The sequence below is a fragment of the Staurois parvus genome, unplaced genomic scaffold, assembly GCF_062004578.1.
Source record: "Staurois parvus isolate SC_StPar_1 unplaced genomic scaffold, SC_StPar_1.0 ptg001321l, whole genome shotgun sequence".
Taxonomy (NCBI): domain Eukaryota; kingdom Metazoa; phylum Chordata; class Amphibia; order Anura; family Ranidae; genus Staurois; species Staurois parvus.
In genome coordinates, this window is record NW_028319117.1 from 494,393 (window position 1) to 518,207 (window position 23,815).

The 23,815-nt window shown below is 44.4% G+C and overlaps 1 protein-coding gene across 1 annotated transcript in view; it reads left to right on the forward strand.

Annotated features, from left to right (window-relative positions):
• The first annotated feature begins 1,482 nt into the window (after nt 1-1,482).
• LOC149437061 (tumor necrosis factor receptor superfamily member 26-like) overlaps nt 1,483-23,815 on the forward strand; it is a 65,935-nt gene continuing 43,602 nt past the window's right edge. The window contains exon 1 of the mRNA XM_089661184.1: nt 1,483-1,875. Within this exon, the coding sequence (XP_089517310.1) occupies nt 1,807-1,875 (69 nt within the window). The 5' untranslated portion in view covers nt 1,483-1,806. The remainder of the gene's footprint in view (nt 1,876-23,815) is intronic.

Sequence of the window (23,815 nt, forward strand, 5' to 3'; positions counted from 1 at the left end):
TAATAGCAACATTAACCCCTTGACGCCGACGCCACACAAATATGCGGCCTCACAGAACTGGGCTTTTTCTGTGGGGCCGCATATTTGCGTACCTGTCTTTGTGGTGGGAACTCGACGCACAGCACTCTCCCAGCACAAAGACCGTGGTGTCACTGAGGGCCCCGGGTCCCGTTCTAATGATCGGGATCCGGGACTCCCAATTCCAGGTCACATGATCACTGTGATAGCCTCTGATTGGCTATCACAGTGATCAGTCACTGTACAGCCCGGCCCCCTTGTTTTTTTTCTCTCTCTATGAATGGAGAAGAGAGATACATTGTATCTATCTAACTCCTGGTGTAGAGAGAAAAAAAAATGTTTGTAAAAAAAAAAAGAAAAAGATAATAAATATTAAAAAATAAAAAATAAAGAAAAAATACCTAGATCAAGGTTTGATCTAGTGCAGTGCAAGGGTTAGTGTTTGGGTCATGGTCAGGGTCAAAGGTCAGGGTCAAAGATCAGGATTAAAAATGGTATCAGTATCAGTTAGTGTCAATGTCAGTGTGTTTTAGGTAAAAAAAAAAAAGACAAAAACAAAATGCGCACTATTGTTTCTGGGCTGTACTCCGGGTACAAACAACAAATGACATACACATATATGGTATCGCTGCGATCGTCAAGAGCTGGAGAATTGATTTTGGTGGTAGGTTATGGTAGTAACAAGAAACACACAGCTAAATAAAAAAAAAGTTGTTTTTTTTTTACTATTTTGTATTTCAATGGTTTTTATTAATTTATAACAATTAACACAGGAGCAACAAATCATGCCCACGCAGGGGCTATCAATCGCACATAGAGGAATTTTTTTTTGGGGCCAGTTTTCCTTTGATAATAAAAAAAAATCAGGAGATATCCATTACCATTTACCACCAAATGAAAGCCCAATTTGTCCTGAAAAAAACGCGGTATAATCCACCCGGATGTACAAAGTAGTTGTGATGATATGGACAGTTTTACTAAGACAGGTCAACATTGCAAAATTGTGCTTAGGCATTTAGATTTGTTTTACCCTCAGGAGTGAAGGGGTTAAGAAGTGCTGTTTGAAGTGGAAATTGGATTATACATATAGAAGTTTGAAATTGGACTTTGTTGCTAATATTTTTGTTTTGTTAGATTGGTTTTGATATTTTTCATGATTTATGTGATATTGGGTATATGGAGTGAGGCGCGGCACTTTGTGGGGAAAGTATTTGAAAAACGCAGGTAACTGCATACGGTATAAATGGGCCCTTTGAGTTTTTTTGATACATTGTATAAAGAAGAGATAGTAGAATACACAGCTCTCCTAGGTTGCCTGAGACTGACATGTTGATTATGGAAGAGCTGGAATCAGCAGCGAAGTTCTCCTGGAGAATATCTAGCAGATGGTAACTGTTCCCTTCTATATACATACAAGTGATTATAATAGTTCCTCCTCCAAAGCCTCTCCCTTTTCCTTGAAATGACAGCTACCACTACCTTCCGCATACAGCCCTCCCTCCTCTCCCAGCATGTATTACTGGAATAGTAGGAAGAGCTGTTGCTTTTTTTCTGCCATTGGGAAATTACAGCTTTAGAAAAACAGATCCAGCTAAGAGAACCCCAGCGTGCCACTAATAGTAAACCTTGACCCTAAAATAGAACAGCTTGGACTTCGGAGGAACTCCAAACTGGAGACGTGGAACCATCTGCTCACGATGGAGACCTGAGACTGACGTCCCTTTAATGGATCTTTAAATTCCAACAATTTTCCGGGAACTATTATGTGATCCAGTTGAACCTGGAATCATGAAGATGGTGCCGCAAATCCAGCTCTGTCTTCTGCTTCTGATTGCTCTGTTGGAGAAAGCCCAGCAGGTAAGGAGGAAGGGAGGGAGAAAGCCTAGATATGGATCTGGTTACAATGTAATGAGGGTGTTTAAGAGAAAAGATAAAGGTTAAACTTAGCCCACTGGGAAGTCCATAAGAAAAGAGTAAATAAAAGGGTCAGATCGCTCAAAATCAATATTTTAAGGTCGGATCATTTTGTATCTCTTTGCTGACTCATTAACACAAACTTGTCATGAGAGATTGATGACTTTCTTTAAATGCCATTTGCTTGGTTGGTTCTGGCCTTGTCAGTGACTGTAAAGAAGTTTGTAGATCTAGAACGTCAGAAAAAAGTCAGACGTCATTATCTGCACTCTTGTTTCTAGTTGGTGATTTATTATTATTATAGAGGATTTATATTATTATTATTATTATACAGGATTTATATTATTATTATTATACAGGATTTATATTATTATTATTCAGGATTTATATTATTATTATTATACAGGATTTATATTATTATTATTATTCAGGATTTATATTATTATTATTATTATTATACAGGATTTATATTATTATTATACAGGATTTATATTATTATTATTATTATACAGGATTTATATTATTATTATTATACAGGATTTATATTATTATTATACAGGATTTATATTATTATTATTATACAGGATTTATATTATTATTATACAGGATTTATATTATTATTATTATACAGGATTTATATTATTATTATTATACAGGATTTATATTATTATTATACAGGATTTATATGGCTCCAACAGTTTGCTCAGCACTATACAATATAAAGGGAGACAATACAACAACAATACAGTTCAATTTAAGAGGGTTAGGAGGGCCCTGATCCTGGGAACTTACAATCTAAGAGTGACTTGAAGCAATGAAGACAGAGGATCAGCATGACAACTTACTGGCGTCTTCAGGAGGAGAGATCAGCAGTGATAGCTTCTTCTTTTACTGGTCTCCTTTTATAGCCCTGGTGTCCAACCTGTAGGCACTTTTTTGCAGCCCTCAGGGCCCCTACAGACACTAATCCCATTTTTCCTTACTGCCCTGTTATAGCAATGATTTCTAGAAGTGGTGTGTAACATGTCCCCAGTCTCCAACGACTCCTATAGCATGTCCCCAGTCTCCAACGACTCCTATAGCATGTCCTCAGTCTCCAACGACTCCTATAGCATGTCCCCAGTCTCCAACGACTCCTATAGCATGTCCCCAGTCTCTGAAGGTCTTGTGTATCATGTCTGCAGACTCCGACCATCTCTTGTTTTATGTCTGCAGTCTCTGACCATCTCTTGTATCATGTTTGCAGTCTCTGACCATCTCCTGTATTATGTCTGCAGTCTCTGACCATCTCTTGTATCATGTCTTCAGTCTCTGACCATCTCTTTTATCATGAGTGCAGTTTCTGACCATCTCTTTTATTATATCCAGTCTCTGACCATCTCCTCTATTATGTCTGCAGTCTCTGACCATGTATTGTTTTACATCCACAGTCTCTGACCATCTTTTTTTTAACATGTCCACAGTCTCTGACCATCTCTTTTATCATGAGTGCAGTCTCTGACCATCTCTTTTATCATGAGTGCAGTCTCTGACCATCTCTTTTATCATGAGTGCAGTCTCTGACCATCTCTTTTATTATATCCAGTCTCTGGCCATCTCCTCTATTATGTCTGCAGTCTTTGACCATGTATTGTTTTATATCCACAGTCTCTGACCATCTTTTTTTTAAAAAGTCCACAGTCTCTGACCATATCTTTATTATGTCCAGTCTCTGACCATCTCCTGTATCATGTCTGCAGTCTCTGATCATCCCTTCTACTATGTCTTCCGTCTCTGACCATCTCTTTTATCATGAGTGCAGTCTCTGACCATCTCTTTTACTATACCCAGTCTCTGACCATCTCCTCTATTATGTCTGCAGTCTCTGACCATGTATTGTTTTACATCCACAGTCTCTGAACATTTTTTTTAACATGTCCACAATCTCTGACTATCTCTTGTATCATGCCATTAGTCTTTGACTATATCCTGTTATGTATCTGCTGTCTCTGACACTTGATATTCACTGAATTTCACATTCGGCCCTTTGGTGATGTTGGGGGTTGCTCATGAGGCAACCCCTCAAGGTGGTCATTTCCAGGCTTCAGTTTTCAATGCAGTATCCAGCTCCGAGGGTGCCAGCCACATGCATGAACACAACAAAGTCCAGATGGCTGCACCAACTTATAAGTGCTGTAGCAGCGTAAAACGGGCCCACTGTTTGCTGCCCCCCACCATTGGTGATGTTTTTACTTGTTTAATAATAAATAAAGTTGAAGAGTGCAGCCGTCTGGACTTTGTTGTGTTCATACCAGGGGCGGACTGACAACTCATGGGGCCCCCGGGCAATAGGGGATCATGGGGCCCCTGTGTCCTTGCCTACACTCAAAGCACACCCAAAAAAACCTATAAAAAAGGTACCAGGGGCATTTTATGGGGCCCCCTACTGACCTCGGGCCCTCGGGCAGTGCCCGAGTGCTCGAATGGTCAGTCAGCCCCTGGTTCATACCCACACCAAGAAAGCTGACCACCACTGTTTTATAGAAATGATTCAATGTACGGGCGTCCAAACACAAGAACCAATGGGGAATGCTGGAATCAGATTTTCTAAGGGTCACTGAAATTGTTACTGGCTCCGGTTCGGCAGCAATCCACAAAACGGGGACTACCCTCAGGCTCAGGGAAAGGACCCAGAGTTGAGAATCCACATACATATAATCCAATGGAGATGCAATACAGACATCCAAGAGTCCAAGGTTTGCCTTGAAACGCATTGTTTTTTTCAATTTTATCAATAAAAACCTTGGACTCTTGGATGTTTTGCACATTCATGGGATTGTATGTATTAGGTACATAATATGGCATCGCTGGTTTGTTTCTGAAGATGTTCCAGGGCAGTCATTGTCCCCTTTGCTTTTGTTTTTGGTGAGTTACTGGCTTGGAATAGACAGGCTTGATTCATCCTAGATCAGGGGTCTGCAACCTTTAAGACATAAAGAGCCACTTGGACCCGTTTCCGAGAGGGAAAAAAAGACTGGGAGCCGCAAAACCATTGCAACATTTAAAACAAATCCGACACTGCATATATTGCAAAAAGCGCTCTGGTCATGAAGGGGGTTTAAGGGCCCAGTAAGCAAAGGGTTAATCAGGGCCACAGTGTATCGTCATAATCACAATCATAGCCTTAGGTCAGTGGTGGGCAACCTTTTTTTTCAACTGAGCCAAATCTTGCCAAAACCACGATTGAAATTTTTGAGAGCCACATTTTTAAAACTGAAAATACATCCCCCATATAGTAATTCATCCCCCATAGTAATTCATCCCCCATAGTAATTCATCCCCCATATAGTAATTCATCCCCCATAGTAATTCATCCCCCATATAGTAATTCATCCCCCATAGTAATTCATCCCCCATAGTAATTCATCCCCCATAGTAATTCATCCCCCATATAGTATTTCATCCCCCATAGTAATTCATCCCCCATATAGTAATTCATCCCCCATAGTAATTCATCCCCCATATAGTAATTCATCCCCCATATAGTAATTCATCCCCCATAGTAATTCATCCCCCATAGTAATTCATCCCCCATAGTAATTAATCCCCCATATAGTAATTAATCCCCCATATAGTAATTCATCCCCCATATAGTAATTCATTCCCCATATTAATTCATCCGCCATATTAAGTCCCCAAGTCCCCCCTGTGTCAATTCACTTACCTTTGCTCCGCGCGTTCCTCTCGCCGTGTTCCCGCGCCGTTCCGGTGTAGCATGAAAGTCTGTCTCCTATGAGGATCTGTCCCCCTCGACGTATCTGCGCATGTGCCAGTTTCAGGCATTAGCAGCCGATCGGTGATCTCCGGCACATGCGCAGATACGTCGAGGGGGACAGATCCTCATAGGAGACAGATTTTCATGCTACACCGGTCTTCAGGGCGGACTGTGAGAGGAGCCTAGCGGGAGCCTAGCTACGCGGGCCGGATTAAAAGGTCCGCCGGGCCGTAGTTTGCCCATTGCTGCCCTATTGCCTGTCACCTGGTGGGCAGTGTGCTCCGGAGCCGCAGCCAAGGTGAAAAAGAGCCGCATGCGGCTCTGGAGCCGCGGGTAGCCGACACCCGTCCTAGATGGTTCCCAGCTATCGAATGAAATACTTACTAGAGAGGATAGAATACCATGCCTAACCACTTTTGTTGTCTCCAACAAAGGCGTCTGTGTGCTCCTCTCTGAGTTATCCTTGAAGACTTGAGGAGAACATTTGGTCATGTTTAGGGCCATGTCGGTAGACAAAGATGACCTGAAGGTGATCAGATGGTGCAGATGTGTCCAACTGCCCTTTTAGGTCTATTAATATGATCTACATCAGCTGTTGGGCATGCAAACACACTTTGACCACCATTGGGTGGTGGTCAATGAGCAGGAACATTCAACTTGGCACGTCATTAGGGGGAGAATGTACGTGCAATGATTGCTTACCTCAGGGAGGACCAATAGTGATTAGTGTAGGCTTTCTAAATCGGGTAAGAAAAACACACAGACGTAGAACAAAAAATCTACCAGATTCCTCCATCCATGTGGATTAATCTCCTTTGCCAGTTATTGTATTGTGACAGCCAGCTCCAGCGGTTTTCAGAATACCCGAAGGGTGCCTGCCAGGGGCAGACTGACAACTCATGGGGCCCCCAGGCAATAAGGGATCATGGGACCCCTGTGTCCTTGCCCAAACTCAAAAAGCCTATGAAAAAGGTACCAGGGGCATCTCATGGGGCCCCCTACTGACCCCGGGCCCTCGGGCAGTGCCCGAGTTTCCAAATGGTCAGTCCGCCCCTGGTGCCTGCATCTCATTGGATGCAGGCACTTTTCGGCCATCAGTTTTCAATCAACTATTGTCAAGCTGGTTGATGCCAGTAAGGGTGAAATTTGAGCTGTGTATGAGCTTCAGAAGATTTTACCCCCTTCATGACCAGGGCATTTGTTTGCTATTTTGCACTGCACTACTTTAACTGCCAATTGTGTGGTTGTAACCAAATGAAATTTATATTTTTTTTCACACACATAAGAGTTTTGTTTTGGTCAAATTTGATCACCATTGGGTTTTTTTATTGTTTATTATATAAATGAAAGACCAAAAATTTCGGGGGAAAAAAACTATATTTTGTACTTTCTGCTTTTAAACATAGCCAATAGAAAAATTCAAAAATCAAATGTCTTTATAAATTTAGGCCAAAAATGTATTCTGCTACATGTCTTTGGTAAAAAAAAAAATCCCAATAAGTGTTTATTGTTCAGTTTATATGAAAAGTAAAGAGTTTGCAAACTATGGGATATATACTGGAACTTTTATTATTTTTTTTATACTAGTAATGGCGGCGATCAGCAACCTATAGTGAGACTGAGATAGTGTGACGGGCAATCTGACTCTAACTGATGCTGAGGGGAACTGACTGCCACTGACATCATCAGTGACACAAATACACTGTCACTGTACTAACGACATTGGCTGGGAAGGGGTTAGCATCCAGGGGCAGAAAAGGGGTTAATTGTGTGCCTAACAAGTGTTATATTGTGTACTGTGTGCTGTGTTTTTTTTTTTTTTTACTACAGATCGATTTGTTTCTTTTCCCTGCTTTGCAGGGAAAAGAAACAAAAAAATTATTTCCTCTCTACAGAGCCCTGTGTTGTTTGTCAGAGCTCAAGGTTGTGATTGGACACAGCTGATCAGCCGGTCCTGGCTATGAATCATTGGCTGACAAACTCACAGGGGAGAAGGTAGGTGGGGGTGCGCACGTGCACCAAACCCCAGAAACAGGCAGCAACATACAGGTATGTCCAGGGGCGGACTGACCATTTGGAAACTTGGGCACTGCCCGAGGGCCCAGGGTCAGTAGGGGGCCCCATGAGATGCCCCTGGTACCTTTTTCATAGGCTTTTTTGAGTTTGGGCAAGGACACAGGGGCCCCATGATCCTCTATTGCCAAGGGTCCCCATGAGTTGTCAGTCTGCCCCTGGGTACGTCGCTGTGCCTGTACCTGTATATGTACTGTGGCAGGTCGGCAAGTGGTGACCAGCTAGTGGTCTTCCCATAGATATGAAATTTATTTTCTGCCTGATCTGTCATCATATCTGTGGGTACCTTAAATGCACAGCTGAAATACCGATTTACCTGCCCAAAGTTATACGGTTCTGTGCAGTCAGTCTTGTGATCCAGACAGAGAGTGCAGCCAGACCCTGATCAAGACACAACCTGGTCAAGAACACACAACCAGACTACTGACCAGACAGCACACTGATGTGGATGACAATTTTGCTCACACTTGTTGACTATAATGGGCAGCACAGTGGATACATGGTTAATACTTCCCCCTTCATTATATCATATTACATTATACCATTTAATCATTGTTTTCATATACCGGTATCTATTTCTCATTTTTCATATTTTCATTTTGTCATTTTTTCATTTCCATCAATTTTTTTTAAATTTTTTCATTCTTCTATTTGTTTTTCTTTTCCCACACATATTTTTTTAATTTTTTTTATTCTTCTATTTGTTTTTCTTTTCCCACACATATATTTTTTAAATTTTTTCATTCTTCTATTTGTTTTTCTTTTCCCACACATATACTTTTTTCGTTTTTTCATTTTTTCATTCTTCTATTTGTTTTTCTTTTCCCACACATATATTTTTTTCATTTTTCATAATTTTTTTCCTTTTTCTTTTTTCTTTTTCTTATTTATTTTCAAGCCCCATATCATTTTTACACTGCAAATTAGCTGAGATCTTACACCATCTTTAATTCTTCCCTCGCTTTTTATTATTATTTTTCCTTCACTGATTGTTTTAAATATAAGACCCACATGTTTTATATATAGAGCCCACATGTCTCCGTTTATATTTCCCCAATTAGGTTAATTGCAGATTGCCAAATATGTTCCCATAGCTAGTGTATATAATGAACGGTCTTCTGCCTTTGCCATTCCTATGCTTGACAAGGGAGCGCACTTCCGCCAATAGAGGCCAGCGCATGCTCCGAAACGCGTCGCAATTAATTCTGGTCACTGACGTCATCACGCCTATGCCGACGTTGCGCTTCAGCATGCGTTCCAGATACCATCTTGAGGAGTATGTGCATGCTGGCTGTCTCCCTCCTGCTACCACGCTTGTCCAGCGAGACGCGAATGTCTAGGCACCTGTGACAGCCGTTCCATACTGTGTTTGCACACTGGTTTATACAAACATGCCTGTTTTACTCATCTTACATGTGAGTGTTCCTACTTTGAAACTATATTAAAGTGGTCTGCTGCATTTAGAGGCACTTCTTCTCTCCTTCTACTTCCCCCTGGCAGTACTCGGGTCATTGGTTTGAATCCCAACCACGGCACCACCTGCCTGGAGTTTGCATGTTCACCCTGTGCCTGCGTGGGTTTCCTCCGGGTACTCTGGTTTCCTCCCACACTCCAAAGACATGCTGGTAGGTGAATTGGCTCCTGTCTAAATTGTCCCTAGTATGTGTATGTATGAATGTGAGTTAGGGACCTTAGATTGTACGGCCCTTGAGGGTTAGGGACCTTAGATTGTACGCCCCTTGAGGGTTATGGACCTTAGATTGTACACCCCTTGAGGGTTAGGGACTGATGTGAATGTACAATATATATATATATATATATATGTGTAAATTGACGGCGCTATATAGGTACCTGTAATAAATATAGCACATGCGCACGTAGCATGGCCTGATTGGCTCCTAGAGCTGGCCCACTGTCTTCTGGTCTGGGTGCTGCTGTGCAGAAGATTTCAGGAGAGTGAGGTCAAGAAAAACACTGGCAGTTCAATTCTGTGCAGATATACTTTGCATGCATTAGTAGTCAACCAGGATTAATGTCATAAAAACATATTAGCCAAGAGTTCCGCCTCAAGGCAGGGCAGTACGATAATCCGAACAGAAATGGCAACGCTTCAATCAATTCATACAAAGCTATTTCAAGTACAGTGCACATGGAAGGGCTTTTCACAGAGCAAACCCAACACAAACATTTCCCAGCATACCTACCAGCTAGCCAACAGAAAAAAAACCCGAACTGCTCTGTCTAAAAAATTTGCATTATAAACAGAGGATTTTAGTTGCACAATTTTTGCAAATCTTTGTGGAAGCCACGCTGGCTCATCAAAGTTCCTCTGCATAGTGCGGTCCTAACTCTGATCTATGAGAGTCTCCATGTTAGAGCATTGCCCTCCGTCCTATAGCAGAACTACTGCAGGGCTGCGCAAAATCACATATATATACAAGATTTGCATTTCCAGGTAGGGGACACGCGTGTGCGCCGCCCCACCCACGGCGCTATTGGTGGCTAGGGATGTCAATCACTGGGTCCCGGCCGGCACTCGGGGATTGTCAGGGAAAGCTGAGAGGGGAGAGACCTGTGTGTAAACAGCACACGTCTCTCTCCTGTCAATAAGGACATGCTGCTTTGTATCTCTTCGCACAGCATGTCTCCATAGTAAAGCACACAGTTAACCCTTTGATCGCCCCAGATGTTAACCCCTTCCTGCCCAGTGCCATTAGTACAGTGTCAGTGCTTTTTTTTAGCACTGATCACTGTACTGGTGTCACTGGAGGTGTCAGTGACACCAAGTCAGTTCCCCCCCAGTATCAGAATGCCCGCCGCAGTCCAGCAATAAGTTGCTGATTGTCGCCATTACTAGTATAAAAAAAAAAAAAAAAAAAAAAAAATCCCAGTATCTATACCGCCATTTGTAGATGCTATAACTTTCACGTAAACCAATTAATTTACACGTATTGGGATTTTGTTTTTTAAAGCAGAATTAAAGGCTGAAAAAATTGCAAACAGGCAGGTTCTTTATTGCTGAAGAGACCTGTAATGTCCCTTCTGCAATAAAATACCCCTACCTGCCTGCCTGTTCACAATCCTCCACAGAATGTAAATGTGTAGCTTCATTTACATTGCTGGCACAGTGCCGATGTGCCAGGATGAATTACTCCCGCGTACGCACAGTAGTGACATCATACCACACCAGCCAATCAAGATGGCTAAATACCAGGGGAGAAGATGCCAGCTCAGATGTAGGACCTCACGGGCATCGGAGGGATGGAGAGTAGGTATCTCTAACTTTAGTTCTGCTTTAAGTCCAACAAGCCTAAGGTTGACCACTATCTATTAGGTCATGGTCCTAAAGATGAACGCTGCTTGAGATACTTGAGAACTTGTCCTTTTTCGACCAGCTTTGAGCTAATGACGTTATCCCTGTTGGTCTGAGCCTTCGCTCTTCATTATAGAAGAACAAAGATAAAAAACACACCTGGATTTGTTGCTGAGGATCTGCCAAGGAATTCTAAGCTTGGCAGGTCCCTAAAGTCCTATCGTCATCTATACAGATACCCCAACAATAACTTGCTCTTTCTCCAGTACAATGTTCCTCAGAGCAATAGGGGTTTTCTTCAAAATGTAAAACCATTTTTGCTGGATCTGTCGGATGTGTTTTTTTTTTCCAACTGCTGGCATATGTCTTTGTAAACTCCGTAAAAAATTCCATTCTATATACACAGAGTTGTATCCTTATACAGTACAGGGCAAAGCAGTGTGCACAGGTACATTCACCATCTGCACTAGACCATGACATTTCTTACAGTACTGTAGCACTACCCACTTAGGGGTCGCTGAGTTTTGGGTCCCACTATAGTCCTGCACAGCCAGGCAACATGCGTATTCTTCAGACCGTGCACACAGAAGATAGTAAATAGTCCTTGAGCTTGTTTTTGGATTTTTAAGGGGTATTGATGGGGTTGAGGGGTGTACGGAATGCCCAAGGAAACTGCAACTTGAGAACAACTCCTTAGCAACTATGTACAAGTCCATAGACAAAGATTCTCTTCTTGGAGAGCTCTCCAGCCCTTCTGGTGTATCACTTCTGACTCCAGATGAATTATTCTCTTCACCCAGCTACCTGAGGGATTCCCTGGGCAAGGGAGCACAGAATCTGCCACTTTTAAATCAACAGTCCCAGATGGGGGCTAGTCAGGTTTCCCATCAAAAAGCCTTCTCCCCTTGTCTGGCCCATGGGTGGGGGATTACTGACTCAGTCCCCCCCTGCAAGCTTGTGGGTTGGTGGCTGCCTTCAGGCCTTACGCTGGTCTGGCTGTTTCCCTGCTTCCCAGGCTGTCCTCTCTCAGGGGATGGTTGAGGCTGAGAGATCCTCCCTTCCAGCTCCTGCCTGCAGGTAGGCCCCTCCTCTGGACCTCCTCCCAGGCTCCACACTCCATCCTCCTCACTCAGTCTTCCACCCGAACTTTCCCCTCCCTCTGAGCAGGTTCAATCACTCTTAAGGGCTGTCCTGATCCCATACCAAGCCTCCTGCCTGGGGACTGGCCAGGATCCCTCAAGAGTGCAGACCAGGTTCTCCTCACCTCTGTCTACTGAGTTCTAGAGACTTCTCTAAGTCTCTAGATCAAGGATAGGTATCAGTGAGCCCTTACCCAAATTTGACCCTCTATCACCTAGGCTGCTACTCAGCCTTCTAACTGAGAAAAAATAATTAACTAGCTCCCCCTAGCTAACTGAGAGGGTGCTACAGTACCATAGAGAATATATTAGACAAGGAACAGCCCTCTGGGGAGATCCAACCTCACTATTTGTCTTTGAGATCGTTGTCACCAGGACAGAAAGTGCAGGGAATGCTAAATTTTACATATGCCACCGTAAGAAGAATAGAACGTGAACATTTTCCAGCAGGAACGCCTGTTATAACTGTCAAAGGTAAAATGTATCCTCACTTTGGGGAGATCTCCACTCACGTTCTCTTTTCTCAAATCTAAGAGACAACAGAAAAAAATGGTACTGGTTCTAACCTATTCCCACTCTATTGAATTGTAGGACTCATCACTGAAAGGCTGCAAGTAGTCCCATGTTATCTTCCTAAGTTAGCTAAAAGCAGCCAGGCACACCACAGCAGTCATTTTTTTGCTGAATGATCAGTCTAGGGCAAATGTGTCAAACACAAGGCTGTGGGCTGAACCGACCCAACAGACCATTTCATGTGGCCCTTGCACCTCTCCTGCAGCTGCGGCACCCCCTTTGTCTCCATCCCCATCTTGTCTCAGCAGTTGGCTGTAGTGAGGAGGACAGAACTCATCCACCAGATCCTGCACTTCTCCATGTATCCGTGGGGAGGCTCATCTCCGTCCCACCCTACACCGTCTCAGTAGTTGGCAGAGGAGAGGAGGACAGAACTCCTCCTACAGATCCTGCACCTCTCTATGCAGCCGCAGCACCCCCTCGTCGCTGCCTGCCCTGGTCTCAGCATTCAGCAGACTCCAACATCTGACTCCAGCCCTCCTCTGGTCCTCCTCCAGACCTTGCACTTTCTGCTTCCCAGCTCTTCCCCCATCTTGTTCCTGGCAGCAGCAGCACAAGGTAAGGGGGGGGGGGTGCACTGTGATGTAAGGAGTTGTGGGGGTGCATATAGTCTTACACATACAACCGGCCCTTTGAGGGAAACCATAATGCTTATGTGGCCCATGATGGAACTGAGTTTGACACTCCTGGTTGGTATCTTTTGATGCTTTAATGTAAGTTGAACTTGGTTAGGGTGCAGGGAGCTGTGGAACACTCCAGAAACACAGTACAGTAACCAGAGGACACTCTTCGCTTTGTCTAAACTTTTTAGTACAATCCCTCTAAAATCCACTAAGGGAATGGCTTAGGAATGGCCCAATCCAAGCAAGCATTGGCACTAATGCACAAAGGGACAGTAGCAGCAGTCATCAGAGTTGTGCACTCAGGTCTATACCCACAATGTCCCTGGATACTAGAATGCCTCCTTCAAATATCAAACAGACATTTCTCCTGTGAACTCTCCAAACCAGATCCTCAGTGGAATCCTTTGATCAGCTTCAGCTATTCTCAGAAAATAGCCCCCCCCCCAGTTCTAACTGAGCTGGGACCTTGGTGAGCTCTTGTAAAACTTTAGCCAGACTGCCCAGAAGGGTGGCAGTCCTTCAGGCTGGAAACAACTCCAGGACAAGAACAGGGCTGCCTTAGGCCCCAGACCATTTATGCACTCATCTGACACCTACTGGCCATCCTTCCCCTGGAATTGGCAGAGACCACACAAGGGTCCGCCTTATCCAACCCGCTACATTCCAGAATAAACCAGAAGGCAGGGGGAAGCAGTTGAGCAGTCAGTGAAGCCTAGAACAGCCCAAATAATCACACCCTCCTCTACGGAGCCAAAAAAATAAATTTACCTAACCACTCCTGCAACCCGTCTAGGAGGGTGCTACACAAAAAAAGAAATTGTGTCTAGTGTTCTGTTTTATTTTTATAATAGGCCTCCTAGGATTAGTGCTGCTGGCTGAAGAACCCCAAATAATGTGGACTTTCACTAACTAGGTGCACTAGACATCATTGCATTCCTTCAATCTTCAACAATCTAAAAAAACAGCAGAAAATGCTTTTGTTTCTTAGTTTTTAGTCTATCTACTGCTCCCCCCCCCCCCCCCCCGATCCTGAACAAGAATGATGTCTCCTCTGCTCTGAAGCCTCCTGAGATATGCACACTACATATCCCAGGACAAATTAAGGTTCCATATAGCATCTGGAGGAGAGTGGACCAGGTGGCACAGCCTGAACCTGGAAGAGACAGTTGACTGCCGATAACATCAGATGTTAAAGTGTAAGTTAATTTTTTCCTAAAAAATGAAAAGGTGAACTAACACCCTACACCCTCCCCCAAACCCTGGTCCCTACTGCACTCATCTCTGTGGATGCAGTGGTATGAGGATCAGAAATCCATGGTCTTCTTGTGGGACGGATCAGAGGATTCTGGCACATGGTGCTGGCGTCAGGGGCGGACTGACCATTTGGAAACTCGGGCACTGCCCGAGGGCCCGGGGTCAGTAGGGGGCCCCATGAGATGCCCCTGGTACCTTTTTCATAGGCTTTTTTGAGTTTGGGCAAGGACACTGGGCCCCATGATCCCCTATTGCCCGGGGGCCCCATGAGTTGTCAGTCTGCCCCTGCCTTGTACCTTTTTCATAGGCTTTTTTGAGTTTGGGCAAGGACACAGGGGCCCCATGATCCCCTATTGCCCGGGGGCCCCATGAGTTGTCAGTCCGCCCCTGGCTGGCACATGACCACTTTGACAAATTAGAATTATTTTAATCTGTCCCTAAGGAAATAAGGGGAAGAAGACCATGACTTTAAAATCCCTGGACCGCTGCATTAGCTGCATGGGCACTGACAGCTATTCATCCATGGAGCAGGACTGAGGAGGTGAGGCAGGGAGGGTGCAGGGTATTAGTTCACTTTTTAATTTTTTGTCAAAACATGAACTTACATATTAGGATGTCGGCATGGGACCCAGTGTGTGGCAGTTGCTTGGTGGATCATACTAGGATGCTGGGTTCCCAGGCATGTGAATTGTGCGTAACACCAGCAAAAAAGGTAAGTGGGAAAAAACATGAGGGGGGGGGGGAGTTCCTCTTTGATGTTTCTGTTTGGCAATGTCTAAAATAAGATCTATTTGTCTTTCACCATGTACACAACCCTATTTTCTCTTTCGCTTTTAAACCCGTGTTGGAAAGTCTGGTTGTTAGGAAACATGGCCTGACTTCATAAATGACCTCAGAAGGTTTACTGTCCATCAGACAAGATAATCACATTGTAATGCTGCCGTTTATTGTCTTGATTCTAAAGGTCTTTCCATGTTGTTACCTCCCCGTCTTATAGTCACCTGTCAAGATCTCAGGAGAGTATTCTTTATAGGTTTTTGTGAAAATGAAAGCATTCATGCATGGGCACCGGGGGAGGGGTGGGGTGGGGAGTGTTGGCGTCAGGTTTTAAAGACCGCCATGGAGAACCTTTCATTGTTGGCCATCTTCTGTAAATGTTAATTGGTAGTTGTCATGCTGACACACTTCTTGGTCAAAGTGTTTGTGGACATCTGACCATCACAACTGCATGAGCTTATTGGACATCCCAATCCAAAATCATGGACAATAATATAGAGTTAAAATATAAACCATATAAATGCTGCGCTACATTCAAACTTATTAAGTGAATGTGGAATCCAATGACACAAATCCAATATAGTGACAATAATAATGAAATAAATAATACGTGCTTACTGATAACAAAATTATCAAATAAAACACCCAAAAAGATGAAAAAACACAAACTTAAATCTATACGCATGTGCATGAAAATACACATACATATAATTACATCACACGTGCAAATGTGAAGTGAAATAATGGTTACTTATTAAACGCAAACAAAAAGTCCAATATAAAAATGTTGAAGGTGAACAAAACTGTAAACGGTGTTTCCAATAATACTGTAAAGTGACCACAGGTGAAAACAAATCGTGCAGGTATCTGGGTGTAGATAGAGCTTATGAATCCAACCACCTTCTGGATTAGCCTCTCACCTCATCACTTCGACCCTTGCGGATCAAAGAGCAATAATGGATCCCTCTCACAGATCCTCCAGGCACCACAGCACTCCAAAAACGCTTTTCAGGATTTAATATTCCCACTCAAGCTCTGACGGAATCTTTTCTTTAGTTCTTCATCAGTAGCCTCTGGGTCGATCTGCAGCACCTCAAAGGGATTCAAATTGAAATAGGAGGATCCAGGCCTGGTCAGCCTCTCAATTTGCTGCTTTGGAGTAAGTACAGAGTCCCTCTTCTCAATCTGTTTAACCTCGGTATAAAACGTAGAAAACGCATCTTCCGCCGAAAGCCTTTCGGCGGAAGATGCGTTTTCTACGTTTTATACCGAGGTTAAACAGATTGAGAAGAGGGACTCTGTACTTACTCCAAAGCAGCAAATTGAGAGGCTGACCAGGCCTGGATCCTCCTATTTCAATTTGAATCCCTTTGAGGTGCTGCAGATCGACCCAGAGGCTACTGATGAAGAACTAAAGAAAAGATTCCGTCAGAGCTTGAGTGGGAATATTAAATCCTGAAAAGCGTTTTTGGAGTGCTGTGGTGCCTGGAGGATCTGTGAGAGGGATCCATTATTGCTCTTTGATCCGCAAGGGTCGAAGTGATGAGGTGAGAGGCTAATCCAGAAGGTGGTTGGATTCATAAGCTCTATCTACACCCAGATACCTGCACGATTTGTTTTCACCTGTGGTCACTTTACAGTATTATTGGAAACACCGTTTACAGTTTTGTTCACCTTCAACATTTTTATATTGGACTTTTTGTTTGCGTTTAATAAGTAACCATTATTTCACTTCACATTTGCACGTGTGATGTAATTATATGTATGTGTATTTTCATGCACATGCGTATAGATTTAAGTTTGTGTTTTTTCATCTTTTTGGGTGTTTTATTTGATAATTTTGTTATCAGTAAGCACGTATTATTTATTTCATTATTATTGTCACTATATTGGATTTGTGTCATTGGATTCCACATTCACTTAATAAGTTTGAATGTAGCGCAGCATTTATATGGTTTATATTCACTTGATCACTGGTATATGATTTAATGCTAGCAGCTGTTTGGGGTTCATATATTTAATTTGTTTTAATTGTTTAAACACATTATTTGGAGCGCAGGAGGGTCTCACCACTATTAATAATATAGAGTTGTCTATAATAGCCTCCACCCTCCTGGAAAAGGCTTTCCACAGGATTCTAGAGGGTGTCTGTGGGGATTTTCTCCAGTTCAGTCAATATGGCCTTTATAAGATCAGGTACTGATGTTGGAGGTGAAGACCTGGCTTACAATCAGCATTCCATTTTATCACAACGCTGTTTAGTAGGGATGACTTCGGGGCTCTATGCAGGACACTTATGTTAAGCCAAGTCTTTATTTATGAATACCTGTAGCAACATATCCAAATTGGTGAATAATTCTCAGGCCTGGTCTACAGAAATGACAGTTGGAAGTTGATCGGTTGCTGAGGGTCACAGGAAACGTTATGCCCCAGCCACATTGTGTTACCCTGTTATATATACAGTATACTGTATATCAGATTGACACAAGTCTCAACATGTGTAGGCTGTAAGGAAGTACAATTACTTGTAGTAGAGACAACATACAGTAATGACATGTAAAACTCCTATCATTTCCAGGCTTCTTCATCTCCCACAAGCCCATGTGCCTATGTTTCCATGAAATTGCTTCTTGAGATCAATGTATCTCTTAGTGAATGGATAGGATGCTTTCCCAGTGATGTCACCGCTCTCTAGTGAATGGATAGGCTGCATTCTCAGTGATGTCACCGGTCTCTAGTGAATGAATAGGCTGCATTCTCAGTGATGTCACCGCTCTCTAGTGAATGAGTAGGCTACATTCTCAGTGATGTCACTGGTCTCTAATGAAGGGATAGGCTGCATTCTCAGTGATGTCACCACTCTCTAGTGAATGGATAGGCTGCATTCTCAGTGATGTCCCCGCTCTCTAGTGAATGGATAGGCTACATTCTCAGTGATGTCACTGGTCTCTAATGAAGGGATAGGCTGCATTCTCAGTGATGTCACCGCTCTCTAGTGAATGGATAGGCTGCATTCCCAGTGATGTCACCAGTCTCTAGTGAATGGATAGGCTGCATTCTCAGTGATGTCACCAGTTTCTTGTGAGTGGATAGACTGCATTCTCAATGATGTCACCCAGGGGCGGACTCACAACTCATGGGGCCCCCGGGCAATAGGGGATCATGGGGCCCCTGTGTCCTTGCCCAAACTCAAAAAAGCCTATGAAAAGGTACCAGGGGCATCTCATGGGGCCCCCTACTGACCCCCCGGGCAGTACCCGAGTTTCCAAATGGTTAGTCCGCCCCTGATGTCACCACTCTCCAGTGAATGGATAGGCTGAATTCTCAGTGATGTCACCACTCTCTAGTGAATGGATTGGTTGCATTCTCAGTGATGTGACCGCTCTCTAGTGAATGGATATGCTACATTCTCAGTGATGTCACCAGTTTTTTGTGAGTGGATAGGCTGCATTCTCAATGATGTCACCACTCTCCAGTGAATGGATAGGCTGCATTCTCAGTGATGTCACCGCTCTCTAGTGAATGGATAGGCTGCATTCCCAGTGATGTCACCGCTCTCCAGTGAAAGGATAGGCTGCAATTTCAGTGATGTCACCGCTCTCTAGTGAATGGATAGGAGCAATTTCAGTGATGTCACAGCTCTCTAGTGAATGGATAGGCTGCATTCCCAGTGATTTCACCGCTCTCTAGTGAATGGATAGGCTGCACTTTCAGTGATGTCACCGCTCTCTAGTGAATGGATAGGCTGCACTCTCAGTGATGTCACCACTCTCTAGTGAATGGATAGGCTGCATTCTCAGTGATGTCACCACTCTCTAGTGAATGGATAGGCTGTATGCTCAGTGATGTCACCACTGTCCAGTGAATGGGTAGGCTGCATTCTCAGTGATGTCACCGCTCTCTAATGAATGGATAGGCTGCATTCTCAGTGATGTCACCGCTCTCTAATGAATGGATAGATTGCATTCTCAGTGATGTCCCCTGTCTCTAATAAATATATTGGCTGCATTCTCAGCGATGTATTAAGTCGGATTGTCTATCATTTTCCTAGTAAATGGATAGGCTACATTTTTAGTGATGCCTTTTTCAGCCAGATTTCTCGAGAACCCTGGGATTCCTGCTGAAGATTCTAGGGGCTTCTTGAAAATGGTGCTGAATTAGTCCTCCACCTACACTAACCACTATTGCAAGGAGGGTAGGAGGTGGGGGAATTTTCCACTGAGTACCATTGTAAGGGGTAATTTCTACACATATTATTTATTTTGGGTTCACCACAGTCTTCACTGTTTTCATTTCTTTTCATCATGTAATTAATCATTTTATATCAAGACAATTACTGAAACATTGCTGTATGCAGCAGGTGGTGTCATAAAATGATCTGCCCTGGGAGTCAAATACTCTAGGTACACTATATCGTTTCAGGGACATTTCAAAACCACCACATGGCAATGGCAGAATTTTGGAATAGTGGGGAACCTCAATGATGCTTTGGGGTTGATTCACTAAAACTGGAGAGTGCAAAATCTGGTGCAGCTCTGCATAGCAACCAATCAGCTTCCAGGTTTTACTGTCAAAGCTTAATCGAGCAAGCTGAAGTCAGATGCTGATTGGCTCCCATGCACAGTTGTGCCAGATTTTGCACTCTTAACTTTTAATAAATTAACTTGAAGTATTTACCAGGTTGTCCCACACCAGAGCCATGCTTGGAACCACCAAATGATCAGCAGAGCCGGAATATAAAACACAATCTTTTATTATAACCCATTTAACCGCTTCCCATCCGGCCCATGTACATAAATAGCCGGACTGGAGCAGTGTAGGAGCAGGTTGTCGTTCATAAATGGCGCCTGCATTTTCAGGCTGTGCGCGCTCCCTGGGAGCGCTCGGCACCGCGCTCCGATCGCTGTACGGGACCTCTGTGTGAGGTCCCGATAATGTTAAAAATGCTAAAAAATGCATATGGGTCCAGTGTTGCATGACCGCGCAATTGTCATTCAAAGTGTGATAGCGCTGAAAGCTGAAAATTGGCCTGGGCAGGAAGGGGGTGAAAGTGTCCGGACTGGAAGGGGGTGAAAGTGTCCAGACTGGAAGGGGGTGAAAGTGTCCGGACTGGAAGGGGGTGAAAGTGTCCGGACTGGAAGGGAGGTGAAAGTGTCCGGACTGGAAGGGGGTGAAAGTGTCCGGACTGGAAGGGGGTGAAAGTGTCCGGACTGGAAGGGAGGTGAAAGTGTCCGGACTGGAAGGGGTGAAAGTGTCCGGACTGGAAGGGGGTGAAAGTGTCCGGACTGGAAGGGGGTGAAAGTGTCTGGACTTGCAGTGGTTAGAAACAACGCAAGGCCTTAGTTTTAAAGGGATTCAAAATAAAATATTATATATATATATATATATATATATATATATATTATAGTTTTTTATTCTGTTTGGCTTCATGCATGTCACTGCACGTGATTTTTCAGCAGCTATCAATTATGAACGGAAAAGGGAACTGTGTTTGCCAATGACCCAAAGTAAAAGTGAAAATACAAATAATAATAAGCTTCGCAAGAGGGGCAATTCACTGCTACCAGATTACAATGGTAGTACTTTGGGATGGTGGGGAACCTCATGTAGGGCTCTATGTATCTGCCAGGTTACCCACCAACATTTTAGGGCTTGTTCACACGTGTGTCATTATCATGTGTGCATGCAATATTTATTCAGCATTTTTAAAGCTTCATAACTGCCCTTTAGCGCCTGCCTGTAGGCTTTTGCAGTCCGCTTTCTCCACTGTAGGTGGTGCTTGATACGAGTGGTAGCACAGCCTAGATAGGAAGTTAGGAGAAACCTGGTTTCTCTATGGTTTCCTGGTCACTGAAGGCAGCATTTCAATTGGCTATGCTGTATCCAGGTGACCTCTGGTAGCCATCTTGGGTCAGCAGAGGCTTTATAAGCCCCCTTGCCTCAGGTTTTGGGGTAATTTTGTGTAGTGGTTAGTGGAAAGAGTACCTGTCTGTGAGGGAAAGTACTAATGGCAGGGAAACGTTCCTGATGAGTAGGGATGGGCTAGGGACATGAAATCCTGCTTCGTAAGGCCCCCTTTGGGACCAGCCAGGCTGTATTCCACCTTCTTAAGACAGACACCGTCGGTGCATCTTTACCAACTGTATCTCTGCTTTGAAAGAACCCCCGGTGGTGCTCTCCTGCTGGATTTGTTTGTAGTAGAGCATACTCTGCAATACAAAGTTTGAGTTATCTGCTACCGGACTGAGTCTTTACTGCTGCTGCACCTCCCTACGTGCAGGGGCGGACTGACCATTCCGGCCCTCTGGCATTGCCCGAGGGCCCGGGGTCAGTAGGGGGCCCCATGAGATGCCCCTGGTACTTTTCATAAGCTGTTTTGGGTGTGGTTTGAGTGTGGGCGAGGACACGGGCCCCATGATCCCCTATTGCCCAGGGGCCCTACGAGTTGCCAGTCCGCCCCTGCCTACGTGCCATGGATATTACAATGGCACCACACAGTGCTGGTCACACAGGAGCGGTACCATTGTGTCAGATTGTGCCGTGTTAAAAATTAAGCTGCATGTCGCTTTTATGAGGCATCAACGCTTGTCAGCCGCCTCTGTTGATTTCAATGGTACTGCTTAACCTTAAAAGCACCTAGAGCAGGGCTATCCAACGTGTGGCCCATGGGCCACATGTATCCCAAGACGGCTATGAATGCAGCCCAACACAAAATCATAACATGCAGCCAAAGAAAAATTTTAAACTGTCTCTTTACTGGATCTCCAGAAAGGATTCTTAGCTGCATGAGCAGGCCATGTGCTGTATATGGTAATGAGTAACCTTCCTACAAGAGTTCAAGCGTTTGTCCGAATCTTCAACATGTAGGCAGGTACAGTCTACAGTTTCCACTGCTCATCCATAGCGGCAATGCAACTGAAGGAGGAAGTCAGGTGAAACTGTGTTTTTCTATGGTTTCCTCAGTCCTGTGGAGCAGTGATCCGGTTGGATGCGCTGGATCCAAGTGACCTTGGCGGCCATCTTGGATCATACAGAGTCTTTTTAATTCTTTGCCCTGGGGTTTTGGTGAGCATTTTGCAGGTGACTAGTGTAGGGACAGGGTACCCGTCTGTCAGGGATAGGACTAGCAGTAGGGAGTGGTTCCAGAGGAGTAGGGAAAGAGTAGGGCCTATGTCTGTATCGTCAGGAAGCTCCCCCTTGGGTTGGACCGGCCAGGCCGCACTCTGCTCTTCTTGACAGATGTCGTTGGCAGTCCGGGCCTGCACACCGCTGACTCTACTTTGAACTGTTGTAAGTGTCCCAGTTGGGTGAGGCTTCCCACCAGGCTTGTTGTACTGTCTTTCAAGTTCCACAATATATTGTTTTTGGCAATGCGGGACTCTGTATGCTTTCTGCCACAGCACCATGCTGCACTTAACCAACCAATTTTCAACACTTCCAGTAGTGTCAGATTCCTCTGTCCCATGATGTAGTTCCTACCTATGACTCCCATCTGTGATGGGAGCATGGGCGGACTGGCAACTCATGGAGCACCTGGGCAATAGAGGATCATGGGGCCCCTGTGTCCTTGTCCAAACTCAAAAAAGCCTATGAAAAAGGTACCAGGGGCATCTCATGGGGCCCCCTACTGACCCCGAGCCCTCGGGCAGTGTCCGAGTTTCCATATGGTCAGTCCGCCCCTGGACGGGAGTCACTTTGGCTAGGGGGCCCATGGAACACAGCTCACTTTGGAGAGGTGGGGAGACCCCTGTCTCAGCTCCCCATATCCCTCTTATGTGTAAGTCACCCTGTGCCTGTTAGGGGTACAGGGAGATCTGTCCTAATATTGTGTAGACATGTCTAGGAGATAGGTGGGGTGGGGGTTGTGGATTGTTTGGTGTTGTGTGGCTGCATCCCATTGTTCTATTGTGTGTCGTGCTTGGGAGCAAACTATTATGGGATGTATGTGTTTATGTATATTAGCTTTGTAGGGGGGTTGGTGTCTCCAGCAGCCCTCCCTCCTGCTGGGACTGTCAGCTGGTTTGAAGTTTGAATACCTGTGTATCTCTTGTTACTAAATGTAGATTGCCCGCCCTGTGTCATTATGCAGGGAGGGGGGACTGTCCCCTGAGTGTATATATCTTGTATCTGTGTTCAAATAAATTAGTCTACCTTCTGGATTATTTCAAGATTGGTGTTGTTTAGTTTTGTATGGTCAGCTGTGTTGTCTGTTGTCGGTGTTCGGACGGGGAAGCAGTACCTGCAGTCTGGGTCGGTTCCGTTACACCATCATTGATCATTGCTGTGATATAGAGGTCAGAGGATGGAACCACAGCACATGGCAAGGAAAATGGGCATTGGACACTCCCGGAAGTGTTGAGTGCTGTAGAGACTGAAA